General features: G+C 36.8%; 1 protein-coding gene across 1 annotated transcript in view; it reads right to left on the bottom strand.

Moving 5' to 3' along the window:
* The window catches only part of RAPH1 (Ras association (RalGDS/AF-6) and pleckstrin homology domains 1), an 86,920-nt gene that overhangs the window by 46,380 nt on the left and 25,562 nt on the right, over positions 1-14,978 (bottom strand). The window contains exons 2-4 of the mRNA XM_015633991.1: positions 7,799-7,918; positions 4,273-4,378; positions 2,922-3,436 (exon numbers count right to left, since the gene is read on the bottom strand). Coding sequence (XP_015489477.1) covers positions 2,922-3,436; positions 4,273-4,378; positions 7,799-7,918 — 741 coding nt within the window. The remainder of the gene's footprint in view (positions 1-2,921; positions 3,437-4,272; positions 4,379-7,798; positions 7,919-14,978) is intronic.

The raw sequence follows: 14,978 nt of genomic DNA, 5'->3' as shown, positions 1-14,978 counted from the left end.
CTGTTCTTTTACAGGATTTTCCTGTACTTCCATCTCAGAGAGCTCTTAAATACAGAGCAGAACTATTTTTTAAGATAGAATACTGAAGTTTATAACTGCAAAGCCTCATTTCCTTTTTCCTCCCATCAAAATCATCTTCCATTTTACTTAGGAAGAGCAAAACATGAAGCTGCAGCACAAAGGATGACTTTTTAAAGTACCTATACTGCCTGGAGAAGACAGAAAGTATCGGTCAAAAGGGCAGAGCTGCCAAGACACAGACCTCTTTCAGAAGAGCCACAGCAGTAAAGAAAAATTTTAAAGGTCAGCTCACCTACAGGCAGTCTCAAGGAAGACAGGCAAAAGAAAAGAGCTAACTTGAAGCACTACTTCAGAATAACAAATCTCAAAACAGATCTGCTGTGACCATGAATAAACAGCCTCTCCCACTTTCTGCATAAAAACTGTTGGGTTTTTTCCCTATATGGACATTAGGATTTCTTCAAAGGCTATTTCCTCAGAGGGATGTTTTCTATTAGAAACAGCACCATTGAGTCGACTGTGTGGGTAGGAGGGTACAATTCAGCCCTACTGAAAGGTGTTCTGGTTCACAACCTAGCCAAGAGAATTAATAAATCCTTAAACTAGTTTTTGGGCATTCCATGAATGTCATAGGAAATAAACAGCTTCATTGATACCAAATGATTCTTCCAAAGAATCCATTTAAAAGCCAAATTCATTTAAAAAGCACAACCACAGAATCTGTCACAAACTCAAAAAAAAAGTCATTGCCCTTTTTCTGTTCACCAGTGATGAGGAAAAAAACTTACTCTCAGTAAGTCCCATCCCATCACTTAACAATTTAAAAACTGAATAGTTGAAACCAATTCTGTAAACCTGCGGACAATGACTCAGAATTGAACACCTTCCTCAGGCTACTGAAATTAAAAGGAATAGATAGAGCCAAAGCAAACAGCATGGTTAATCAGTGCAGAGGTTTCTGTTCTCAAGAGGAGAGCAGAATCTGGATCTCAAATTACTGACACTTTCTGGTTACCTCCTTCAAAGGAATCAATCATTTTTATCAACTTATCTGAGCAGAGAAACAATAGCCACATTCTTATATAAGAAGCAATCACTGGGTTTGTACAAAGGCAGCTCTCACATGCCTTTGCGAAAAGCTTTTGGGAATGATTCTGAGCCTTGAAGTCAGTGGCCAAGAGCTCAGAAAGCAACTGAAACAGCAATTGCAATGCTTGTAGCAATATAGATTAGCTTCCTGTGAAGACAAAGCAACTTCTTGACCTCTGTCCCTTGATTCACCAACATCAACTTAATTAAGTGCAGCAGGTGGTTTGTTGATCACCCATGACACAAAGGATTGAAAAACCTGGGAGACAAGAAGGGCAATTTTGACGCCTCAAGCATATAACTCTCAAGTAAAAGGGAAAATCTGAAGGAAAACCTGCAAGATCTGCAGAAATCAGCAGAGAAGACCTTGTGTTAAAATTCAAAAAATTGCAACATTCATGCTTTTCTTAGGCTATGCAAGCTAGAGAAACTAATTCACAAAAGTCATCTTTTTAGCCCAAAAAGAGAACAAAATGCAAGACTGCCTAACTTTCTACATCATAAAGACAGACATATAATCATGAATAACAGCTGGAGATGCACAAAAAAAACCCAAACCCAAAAATAAGCCTTATCATACCATGAAAAGAAAATGATTCTCAAATAAACAACAATATAATCAATGGCCATCATAGGCTGGGCTTGAACACTTAGGCCTACAGCAATAATGCAAAGGTTTGCATTTTAACTTTACAAAGAACAAAGGGCACATTTCTATCTGTTTTGCTTCACTCAATATGAAATCTCCAATAAAAGCAAACTAAACAAAAACATTTTATACAAGAAGAAAGTTGACCTAAACTGTCATTCATTTCTCACCATTTCAAGTAGATTTAAATCAAAGTGTGACCTCAATGAGTTGATCATAAGAATGACAAGCCTGCATTGTTCACTATATATCAGATGAACTTTTGTTACAGATGTGTAGAATGAAGCTTTCAGTACAGCCCATTCAGATCAGTTTTAATTATTGATTAGAATAAACTCAGCTTGTTCTAGTTTTCTCTCATGAAAGAGAACATGCATATTAGTACAACTGACATTTTAACAGGTCAGATTTCTGTTTCAGAGAGTATTTCTACAAGCGAACTTCTAAGTTTAAGTTCTCAAAATTTACTGGAACATTTTCCACATTTTCTCTCACAAGTCACCAGCACTTGCAATGTTCACTGAATTGGCTGGTCTCACTGCAGTTTCCTCTCTGATTAATCAATATCAAAGCATCAAAATACCAAATTAATATCTGCTAATGTTGTATTGCAGCCCAGTTATTTTACTGTGTTGTGTATTGTTTCAAAGAGCTATTCCTGTCATACATTAAACAATAATATTAAGTAGCAGCAAATTATCGGTATAGTATAGCTCCAGATAGACACCCACAGATTGCTCCATGTATTTCAGGTATTAATTGTGCTGTAACAGGAATGGAGTTTTGTCAATTGTGCTTCCTTTTTTTCCCATCTGTTCACTCTTCAGATTTAAATTAAGGGCAATATGTGATATTTACTTTGCATAAAAATATTAACTATAAAAACATTAAAATGCATGACTGGCTTGAGAGGAAGAAGAGATGGGAAAAGCTCTTAAAAAATCCAAAACCAAAACAATTCTTTATAAGAAGCTTCCTTGCAGACAGAACTAAAACCAGAGAAAGAAGTAGTTACAACAGTGCAGCTCCTGTAAAAGCAAGTCTTCAATCAACCCCACTGCACTGCAGATGTTTAGCTATGAGTGTCAGCATGGGAAATGTGGTGTACATTTGAAGAGAAAAACCCAAACCAAACAAAAATATTGAATTAGTGACACTCTACCTCAGTGATTGGTTGCCCTTGTGATGTCAAGTCCAGCTCCTGAGGTCTCGTCACCTTATCGATATCCAAGGAGTCCATGCTGGAAGCTGCTGAGGTCACGCTGGAACGGGAGGAGTTACTGATGGAGCGCACCTCAGCATCGCTCACCGTGCCAGCAGACGCTGTCCTCCTGTGCTGGGCAGCAACCACTGGCTTGGTGTCTTCTGCAAGAGACTGCTGGGCTGCTTCATCCATGCTCAAAGAGGCCTTCTCTAACTGTGCAGTGATGTCATCCAGAGACACGTTGGCATGTGATGGTTTAGTCACCTTAGCAGAGGAGGACAATCCTTTCACGCTGCTGTGCTTAGCAGAAGGTCGACTAGCAGGTGGTTTCTGAGTTTTGGGTTCTGTGGCAAGGCGTTTCACTGCAGCATTGTTTGCTGAATGAGAGCCGATGCTGCTGAGCTCCTGCTCTATGGAACAGAGATCAGCCATGAGGGCATCCAGATCCACAGTCTCCCCCTGATTCAGGGCTTCTGCAACAAGAACAGTCAGTATGTCAAACAAGAGTAGCCAGTATGTGCAGAGTTATTTCATTTGCAACGCCTCGCTTTGTGTTATCAAATCTAATGGTTAAGAGAGCAAAGGAAGCAATATTTTCTTTTCCCATGTGGATTGCAGAAATCTGTGCACTGCTGAACAGAAATTCATTTGCACTACTATCCTTGACCAGTGCAACTTTCACACTATTTGTGAAATACATTTGTCAGCAAAAGAAGTCTATGAATGTTCAGATTACATCTGAAAAGTTTAAACTGCTTTCCTGTGAACAGAATGTAAAAATGCATTTGCATAATATCATGCCTCACTTTTTGAAAAGGTGCAGATGTTTTGCTAAACATTTAGCACTAAAGTAATGCAACTGCTTTAAAAAAACAAAACCAAAACAAAAAATTAAACCTTTAAATTAAGGTTTTGTTCTGTTTATCCTGAAAGCATTCTGTAGCTATATTCCTGAATCCCATTCCATAAAACAAGATGCTCTTTCTTCCCTGTTAACAGATTCACATTAATTCATTCTTTCATGAGACCAGATCCCAGAAAAAGTTTTTTTATACAAATACTACACTACAGTTCTCAGATACTGGAGGTGTTGTAAAAGATACTGCTTTAGGAGACTCAAAATACTTGAAAAAAAAGGACACCAGAAAACAATGCCTTCAGCAAATATGTTCCCACCTATCTCATCTCTCAGCTATAAGCATATTCAAATGTTCTTATATTTTACAATATTTTAATTTATAGCTGGAATAGATTTTTTTCTTAAACTTGTATTTTTCTTAAACTATATGTGGTAAATAATTCAACAAACCATTCAAATTGTACATGGAGAAGCGATATGAGAAGTTGGCAAGATTGGTTTCCTGGCGGAGAGGTGACCTCTTCACTGGTGCCACAGGCTTATCTGCATCCAAACTCTGAAAGAGATCCAAAAAATGGCAAAATAAAGTTTGACAAGAAATTGGACAAGCAAATCTTTAAGATGAATGAAAATTAATTTTCTCTAAGAGAAATTTTTCAAAAGTTACTGGTATATATAAAAGCACCCCTATTTTTCAGGCTTCAGACTAAAACAAACATTATCATACTACACAGATTTAAATGCAGATATGCAGTGAAGAAAAGTTGTTAAACACATTCTGCTTTTTTTCAGAATCAAAAAGAGAGACGCATTTTCCAAATGCTTTTCTGAGTGGTTACACATCAGCTCATTTTGAAACAGACAGCTGACTTACCTGTAATTATTTCTCTTCAGGAAACTGCACAACATTCAAAGTGGGATAACAGTCTAAGATAAGGTCTAAGATATCCATATTAACTTATGAGCATAATCATGGCATAAGTGCTTAAAAACATTCAATGAAGAATCCTATTTTATTAACAAGGATTTAAATTCACTGAACTCAGATTTTTTTTTAAATAGTCTTTTCTGTGAAAAACATTAAGTTATGAAAATCAACCCCAGCCTGTTTATGTAGGACACTTTTTTTTTTTTAAGGAAAACTAGCATATGTTAAAAAAGAAATTATTTCTAACCAATACACTCAGTTTTTATGTTATGATGGCTAATATGGGGATTATACTATAATAAATACCGGGATTTTTGTAAGTAACAAGCAGTAGGGCACTGTGATCCAGCTACTGACCCAAGTAGTACAGGGTCAGGAGCTGCTGGCCCTGGGGTGGAATGTGTTACATGGGGAATCCAGCTCTCGCTGTCACTGAAGCTCAACAGGCCTGCAGAAAATCTGAAATTAGGCAATGCTTGTAGTGATAAAGAGTTCCTCAAGATATGCTTGCCTGAAGGAAAAGCGTCTTCTAGTTCCAACAGAACTAAGCTTCTCACCTAAACTTTTTATGTTCATTTTCTACATCTTTACTCAAGCCTTTGTTAAAAAAATCAAATGCTAATATTTATTCTTCTGAGCTCCCTTCTCTCCTCAGCTTGGCCTGAACTTTAAAAAATAAAAAAATCTATAACCCTAGAGACATCACTAAAACTGGAGACAGAAGAGGCAAGTTAGGCCCCATTCCTTCAGACCAAACCTATAGACTGCTACAAAAGATTTCCTGTGAAGCAAATATATTCTGGTTGAAAGCACCTCAACCGTGTTTTACTGGCTTTAATAAAATTATTGCAGATCATTGGACACACATGTGATATGCCCTCACTATTGCCTAAGCACATTCTCCGTAACACATTAGACTGCTAAACCAGCAGTTTGGAGAACTGCTAAAAACTGCAACAGCTCCAAAAGCTTAATTGTAAATAATCATGAGAAGCAAGGTATTTTTTTTTTTCATTTAACCTGCACCATACAGCAGGAAAATTTAAGCAGAATAAATGTTAAAACACCCTCCATCAATGCCAAATATTGCTCACACATGCTGCAGATTTTGTGACTTCGTTTTATAATGCTTTTGTTAGACCAAGAGTTAAAGAGGAAAAGTGAATTCAAATGATTCCCCCATGCGCATTTAAACAAATTCAGATCTTTTAAAAAGCACTTACATCTGGGTTTTACTTTAAACCTCCTCAAAATAAACATTTAGGAAATCTAAAAAGAAGTTAAAGATTAAGGATCTCGGGGACAAAAACCTTTCCTCCTAGTGCTCTTGAAATCCAGCTGACAGATAGCAACAAATGCAGAAACTAGAGGAGAATGCACTTGGGATCTCATTAACCACCTCTTTACTGGGACTTCATTGGAACTGCCCCATCAAGATTTGATGATTATCCAAATAAATGAACTGAGACACAACCAACTTGGTTAACTTGTTTATACAGAACAATATGGGGTCATTCAAAGTTTTGGGGGAAATGTCGTTTCTCTGTAGTTGCGAAAGACAGAAGGGCAACTGCCAGGCTATGTTGCAGACTGTCTCGAACAGCAATATGAAGGTAAGAAACAAATAATGTGGGTCCTACCATTAAGTAACTGTTAGTAGGTTTTAAGAAATTTGCATGGACCAACAACAAACTGAGACATCACCCTGAAGTCTGCATGTCAGTAGTGCAGCTATAAGCTCCAAGTAAAGGGAATTTTCATATTTAATATTTCTAGGCTGCTCATACCATTAAAAAAATGGGGCAGAGAACAGAGAACTAAGACCCCTTGAATTGTTATGTTACAATGGCTATAATAAATACCAGGATTTTTATAAGCAGCAAGCTGCAGGGCAACTGTGATCCAGCTACTGACCCAAGAAGTACATGACAGGGTCAGAAGCTGCTGCCCCTGGAGTAAAATGTGTTACATGGGGAACCTTGCCGTCACTAAATTAGGCAATGTTTAATATGTCTAAGACCCATTGTTCTCATCTGTGAATATCCTCAAGGAGATTTACAAAGCCATGAACTTCAAAATGGTTCATACCATTAAAAATCCTTCAAAGGAAGTTAAAAATCAGCAAGAATTAGTATATGCAGATTCATGTCACACTCTTCCATTCATCTCAGAAGTCAGGATTCTTTATTGCCTTGCATGTGTGAGCTCAGGAAAAAAAACAAACGTTTTCCCCTATAGTGCAACATACACTTAAAACTTGCTGGCAGAGACATTAGCAGAGATGAGACTGAATTTGAAATCCTGTTATCAAATACCAATACCTGAACCAAAACCACTACAATAATTAGCTCAATTTTCCTTTAGTCTTCAGGTAAGATGAAGATGAGAAAAACTGTCTCTTCTCTAGCTTAATGAGCCTTCAGTTATCCTACCTTTGCTTAATTCTACGTGACAAACAGGGAGAAAATTAAGTATGTTATTCAGGAAGGCCAGTTCACACAGTTGAAATAGCCCTTGCAGGCAGTCACAGATAAATGGCTGATCACCCCCGGAGTGTAGCAAACACCATGCCAAATGCAGTAGCTGCTTGTGAAGCAAAGGAAAAGCACTAGAACAAAAGCAGGACCAAAAGATTCCCTATCAGCTGCTTCAATTCAATTGCATTCACGTTTTTTTCTTATTGCTGTTTAGGTGCAACAAATAAATGCTGTCACAGCTGTACAATGTCAAATCGCATGTTTTGAGACACAGCCTATTAGCTGAAGTCCATATTGCTCTACATATGTAAGGACAAAATACCAATTCTACAATTCTTGGAAGGAACTATACTCTTTGTGACAGGTCAAGCTAGCAGGTTGTACAAAATGAATAAACAACATGAGGATGGGGAAAACAAGCCAATTTATAAACCTTTAAAGGTTACTGAACTGGTCATGGGCTATGGTCTGCCTTGCTGCAAGTGGCAGTGTGAAGCAGTTGGCATCCAACTGAAAAGAAACATAATACTAAGAAAAAATTATTCCATGAGATGATTGAAACGTCCCTCACCTGTGTGAGTTTGTCCAGTTCACCCAGCCAGGCCCCAAACATCTTGTCAAGATCCTGATCTTCCTTATCACTATCTTCTTCGGCACCATGGTCAAGCTCTTCATCTGACAATTGCTCCATCTGGGGGGGGGGGAAAAAAAATTTGATACTCAGACTTTCTTATCAGTGTCTAAGAAAATTGGTGTCAGCTACTATGTTTCTGAAAGTGTTTCTAAATCAAAGCAAATGTCCATCCATAAACTTCATAAAAACTCCTGCTTATTAGTAAAGACTTAGTATGGAAGTTGTAATAGATAATTGCAAAGCCATTTCTTCAGCTCACTTTTGTCAGAACGATGCAGAAAATTATTAAGAACAGAGCTCACAGTATCTAATATACCATCAGAAATTCATGCTAGACTTGCATGTGCCTTCATTGCCAGCTATTGTTGGCAAAATCTATTGACATTACATTAGAAAAATCCAACTCTTGTCCAAGGAATTCAGCTGACCACAGTTAAGCAACACCATTCAACCACAGGAAGTGCAGTCTCACTGCACTGCAAATAGATCACTCTACAAATCTGTAAACAGAATGCTTAAATAGGCCACAGAGAATGTCAGCAATACATCCTCTGAGACAGTTCAAATCTTGGACACTGACCAGATCACTTCATTGATACTGCACAATTTTTATTCAACAAAAGAACTTCTCTCTGGAAGCAAAGAGTCACCATAACATCTCTCAGATCCTCCTTCATTCAACAAATTTGTGACCAAGATAATGTTCTCCGAAGTGTATCTCTTATTATCTCACAGGAAAATAACTTTCTGTTTAAATCCCTTTTCCAAACATGTCCTCCAGCCCCTTTTATGGAGCTAAGACACACATGCCTTTTCTATGTACACCCATACTGGCAAAGACGGGATCTGGTTCAGGAAGAGAATTTACATACATGTTGTGGGGGCAACAATCTAGGTAATAATTTGGAAGCAATCAGGCAGTAGAGAAGGTAAATTTCAAAGATGTGCTACAGATTGCCCAGAGATGCATGAAAATGGAACCCCAGCAAGAGCTACACAAGAAAATCAATGGTGAGTGGAACAGCTTGATTTAGCCAAGCCATGGGCTACATAGTTACTTGCTACATAGCTTTCAGTAAGCATCAGTTCACATTTTGTAGATTCACAAATGAACTAAGCACTTCTCTTCAGGAAAAGACAAATCTTGGTCCAGAAAGACATCAATGTCCAACATCACACAGTCAAACTGATGAGGGATGTTATGAAAAATGATTACGGTGATCTTAGACAAAAAACTGCTCAATCCACTTTTTATTTTAAATGACAGTTTATGTAAAAAAAAAAATCCTCCAAGATTAAAAATAAGTCTTTCCATTTTATTATATATTGCTTTTATTTCATTTTAGCTTGATAAAATAGGTCAGAGGAGACTTTAAAGGTGATCTGTAATTCTGAGGTCAGCAGAAGCCAATGTCTCCCATGGATGCAAGATACTGCTGTCCAGTTGCTCTAGGCAAAACTGTTTCAGTCTACTACTTGAACTTCTACTTTTGTGGGAGAGCACAATTGTGCCTACCTTAAAAGAGGCAATAACATTAAAGCCAACTTGTCATGGCACACTTCACTGCACACTGAACAGCTCTAATTCACTATCTGAATCTCCTTTCTTCCAACACTTGATTTGAGTCCTGCACTCCAAGGAATGAAAACAAGCAGTTCCTAAAATCTAAAGGTGACGATGAAATTAAAAAAAATCAAACAATAAGATTGTGTAATATTGCAGCACCCTTCCACCAAGACTGCAGCAGTTTTTATATTCTGTAAGCCAGGCATGCCTTACCCAGCAAGATTCCTCCCTATGATGCCTCCTGCAAGTCCTCCCACATACAAAACTGGAAACAGCATGGTAGCAGCAACTCATACGCTGCCTGATACTGCAAAGCAAACCTAAGCTGTATTCTACTTTTATCCCTTTCAAAGCTTTGCCTTACTACTTCTTAGGCTCTTACATGGACCAAAAATACTGTAAACTGAAGACAAAACACATTATACTTAACGTGAAATGGTCAAACTGCTGTAGAAGTGCTCACATAGCATTTCTCAATGTCTAGATATATTTAAAGAAAAGAATTTTTGTTTAAAAGCTAAAGGAAGCTATTATAAGAGTGCCTTATGAAATATGACTATGAACTGGTAGATCAAATAAATGGAAACTGTGATATCAACCACTCAGAGAACAGTATTTACAGATACTTTACAATGCTAGCCTTTCCCTCTGAGCTGCTTTTGACACTCCAGCTAGATGGATTTGTTTTGCAGTGCATTCATTACATGGCACTGCTCTTAACTCACCCCTTCATTAAGAGAGAAACTTGCTCTTTTTACTAATATTTCTGAAGATCTAAGCCACAGAAAGCATTCTCAATTTCCCATAAACTGTTACTTCAGCTGTTTTAACTTGGCATCAGAGACACTGCTTTGGTTCCAGTTATTCTGAAGACAGAATTAGCAGCCTAAAGAAAACTTTTACAAGTGAAGTACTGTTGTGTCAGCATGTCTGGCACTGAACCCTGTAGTATTTGCCAGCTCCTTGTAGTCCCCACCCAAGCTTCCTAACGTCAGCTGCATTTCCTATGAGCCTGTCAACATTTACTTGCAAAAGGCACAGAGAGGTTAGTGTCTCACTTCAGAAACAGCTAATATTAAGTTGCAAGTTCTGTAAAAGGAAAATCTTAGTACAAGTTCCACAACTGGAAGATATCCCAAAGGACATTAATTAAAGAATTGATTCAATAAATGAGGGCAGAAACAAAATTCTCAGAAAGCAGTATATGAACTTTTTGGCATAAGAACTCAAAATATTAACCATATCAAAAAAGAGTGCACATTCCAATTAAAAATTTCAAATTTTCCTTTTGATAGCTATTTTCTTTCTCACTGCTGTTGATCACAGCAAACATGCACTGCACTTTAGCACATTATGATCTAAGTGGGAGTTATCACACCTTTCTAAGGATACAACACCTTTATTTAGAACAAGAAATAAAACCAGCATAAGGGGTAAGGGGTTGTGTGTATTTTGTTTAGTTGGGTTGTGTTTTTTCTGCTAAAGAAGTCATTTAGAACTGAACTAGACATAAAAAATGGAGAAAGGATAATGATTCTGACGTGATGCCATAAAGTAAGCCACTTAGATTCCTAAAACATTTGCAGGGTAACAGATTTTAAAAAGTTTTTATTTCTGCCTAGCTCAAACCATATGACATGCCAAAATAACTTCAGAATTCAAGTTATTTTTCAACAGTTCACCTTCTATTCTGTTCAAGTGTCTGTTGAATTAGAACATAAAGAAAATGAGCAGCATCATTCTGGGATACCTAAATAAATCATGGTATCAACACAGTATAGACTTTCATATGGAAGAGAGGCTTCCTGCACTAAAGTGTGGTCTAGGTATCATTTCATTATCCACTATGGATTGTGACAGACTATTCTGTTTTAAATTACAGTGTAAAAAAACAAAACTTACCAATATTTTAGGGGGAAAAAACACAGAAAGATTTACTCTTTCAAGATGATTTTTATATTCTTAGTATGCCAGGATAAGCATGAGATATTAAAACACATGAGGAAAGATGGAAAGCCCAAGAGCAATGCTTCAGATTACCATTTCAACATTTTCAAGAAAGATGCCACCACAGAATTCTAAAACTAAGAAACCATTTTCTTTGTATCAACAGCTTTTGGACAGAGTTATCAAACGTGTATCTTAAGTGTCTTTCACTGAGACCTTGGCATGAGGGAAATGTCTTGCACTCTGACCATATCCTGCACACTTGCATGTTGAGACATTAGTTGCTACCTTAAATCAACCTAGTTGACTGAGACAAATGGATTTTTTATTATATTAACAATATCTCCTCATAAAGAAAACACTGCACAGAAAAAAAACAAACTGTTGTAAAATAATTTAAGTTGCAGGTTTTCTCTACACCACAATTCACTGATGATGCAAAGACTAAGAGAAAGAAAATTAGCATTCCGAGTTGAACTTGAAGCACTAATGTGCATAAAGGGTCAGCAACAAGAATGTGTTTAGTCACTATAATTTTAGAAGCAGTGTAGTAAGAATTTTGAACTAGAGATGCTTAAGTATGTTCAATACCAACTGACAGCATAAAACCCCAAAATGAAAACATACCATCTTTCAGGTAACTGATGTTTCTTTCTACTTACCTCCAACCTTTCTCAGTATTTAAATACAAGCTTGCACAAGGTCCTGCTTGTTCCTGCAAAAACAATTTGCCTTCTAAAAACAACTACTGAATTTGTTACAAAGCTATTTTAGGGATGCAGCAGACAAGACACAAATGTTTGAAACACTCTCTCAAGAAATAACCGATTTTCTGCGTTTTAAAATCTAGCCTCAAGTACTATATAGCATACCCTGGTTTGGGAAACATTCTCTCACTATATTTCCTCTGGTTATCCAAGTTCCTTCATTTGTGATCATTCCTTATTATTATGCCAATATCCACTCCTGTTAGAAGTTGTGTACAATAGAACACTACACTAATATACTGTATGAGCACCTAAGCACAGAGTGCACACATAAATATCAGAGTAAGATTCTAGCAGGTTTTCATCTCTTATATTCATTCATATGACTTCTTAAAGAAATAAGGCTACTATAACAGAAAAACACTCTAAAATGCTTTTACAAAACTCACAGGTAGAGCTCACATCCCTGTTCCATGTTTCTAGACATTTCCATAACTAAAGTCATGGTAAATAACAATAGGTACTTTGAGCAGATATATTTATTTGTATCATATTAATACTCTGTCCATGTGACAGGGACCAATCAGCTCTGGCATACTTTTTAGTCAGGGGTTCTTATGCTATAACTGACACTAACACTCCTCCTTTGAATTTAATACTGCAGCACACTAAGCCAATGATAGTGCAGATCACTTGCTTTAGTATTTCTGTGTTTCTTCTTAATAAGCATAATGTATTCTGAAAATAATCACTCCAGAAAAAGATACTTGGAGGGGGATTAGAAAGTTTTAGGAAGCCCTTTGTGCATTATCCAATGTTCTATAACCCAGTTTGTGTTAAAAGTAATCTAGATGAAAATCTGAACAAAAGAGCATTTGTTTTCTTTAAGCTTCAAACAGCATTGTAATAGCTGAATACATCCCAAGGCTTCTGCAGCACAGCCATTCCAATGCCTCTCAAATTCATAAACTGAGATGCAAATCTGTCAGCCAAAAAAATTCAAATTTAGAAGGTTCCAAATGAAAAAATCTTATGTCAAGTGAAAGTCTGTTTTAATATGCTTTTTTTTAGCCAACTTTGAGTTTCGTTTTTCTTTTTTTTTAAAACTATGCTTCAGGCAATAGTTTTCCAGACTTGGCACTAACTAAACAAGGTGAAAACACACTGAATGTCTGATAAAAGATGAATCTTCAGACACACTTCATTAAAAGCAAAGAGACCTTTCATAACCAATACTCTGAAATACTGTGGGCGACGTCTTGAAATCCTGGACGTCAAAATAAGTTACACAAAAACCAGTCATATGTCAATAGACTGCAGATATAATTAAGGTGTATAAAGCATTCATTATTACTGTGACAACCTTGGATTTAAGTCTACTATTTCTTGCCTTGCTTCCCCCCTTAGTCCTCAGCTGATGAAGGTGTTTTTCTTTACATCAACACATTATCTGCCACAATTAAATTGATCTGTCCTGTCCGACTCAACTACATTCCAACTTAATTAAGGAAGGAAGGCACTCAGCATTACTCTGGAAAATTGTTTTTATTTAATTCCACACTTATTTTTTAAAACAAACTGATTAGTAGCAATTTGGAAATAGTGTTGGAAAAAAAATAAACAAATATTTACATGCATTGGCTAAGCTGTTCTTCAAAATTAAAATAATTCACTGTACTTTAGCAGTAACTACTATTCTTCAAACAGAGAAAGTCAAGAGAAGAATATGCTCTTTATTCAGAGTAACTGGGAGAAGAAAGGTAATTCCAGAATACACTGAAAGAGTTTAAAAGCTACATACAGTTTGAGCATACTTCTTTTCAAGTCTTTTACTTTATATCAGGCAGTTGGTCTAGACTGCAGAACTCCACCAAGTCTGAAAACCAGGCATCCTCACTTTATTGTCTTATTTTCAGGTTTAACTGAAAATAAGGGTGGCCCACAATATTACATCCTTTGCCCACTGCTCTGTGCAACGTGAAAAAATGTACCTTGGAAAAAACAGAAATCTGCTATCTAAAAATGCATGTTTTGAACTGCACACAGGCTACAGTTTTAATAAAAGATCAACTAAGGCTGCTGAAAGTTATTCAAACATCCACAGAGTGATTTTAAATGCTCCCCTTAAAATTAGGCACATGCCTGTACAAGAACTTGCCTTTGCCTCTAGCTGTTTGTATTTCAAGCCCAGTCAAACAACAATCTTTTTCACTGAGCTCATAAAAATATTTTACTTTATGTTATATAAATATTTATAGCACAAAAGTGAACACATAACTTACATTTTAACAACTGCTAATGAAACAATTGTTTGAAAAAGCAACTGGAAACAGAGAAAAAATATCCTTATCAGATACCAGATCGGAACATCAAAGCAAACTGTCTCACTGCTTCTGGAATCCCCTGAAACACATCAGTGCTGTATACAAAAATACAGGTCTTCTGAAACTTGGTGCTCTTCATGAGAGTGCTCTTATCCCTTTCAGATTCTAACAGACTGTTCAACAATCACCCCCAGATTCTAACCAGGAAAGTCAAACATATCACAGTTGCTCCCTGGTCTTCCACAGACTTAATACCGAATTTTTAGAACAAAGCAGACACAGATAAGACAACTCAGTATTCTTCACAAACAATATGAAAGACTCAAACTCTTTTTGGCCAGCACCATGAAGAAATAGAAAAACACAATTTTCCATATTCACATCCTTTGTAGCTCCCTTTGTATTTAAGCAGAATTTGTACACTCCCCCTCTAACTTTAGCTGACACTAGCACACACAATTTCCTGAAATAAACACACTGAAGATACCAGAATGTTTACTTCATCATCTTGATTTCTAGCAGTGGGAAAGCATTCTGAGGTGCCACAGCAAAACCACCCACAAAATACCCAC

Source organism: Parus major, chromosome 7, assembly GCF_001522545.3.
Source record: "Parus major isolate Abel chromosome 7, Parus_major1.1, whole genome shotgun sequence".
In the NCBI taxonomy this organism is placed as follows: Eukaryota; Metazoa; Chordata; class Aves; order Passeriformes; family Paridae; genus Parus; species Parus major.
This window is presented reverse-complemented; position numbering and strand designations above follow the sequence as displayed.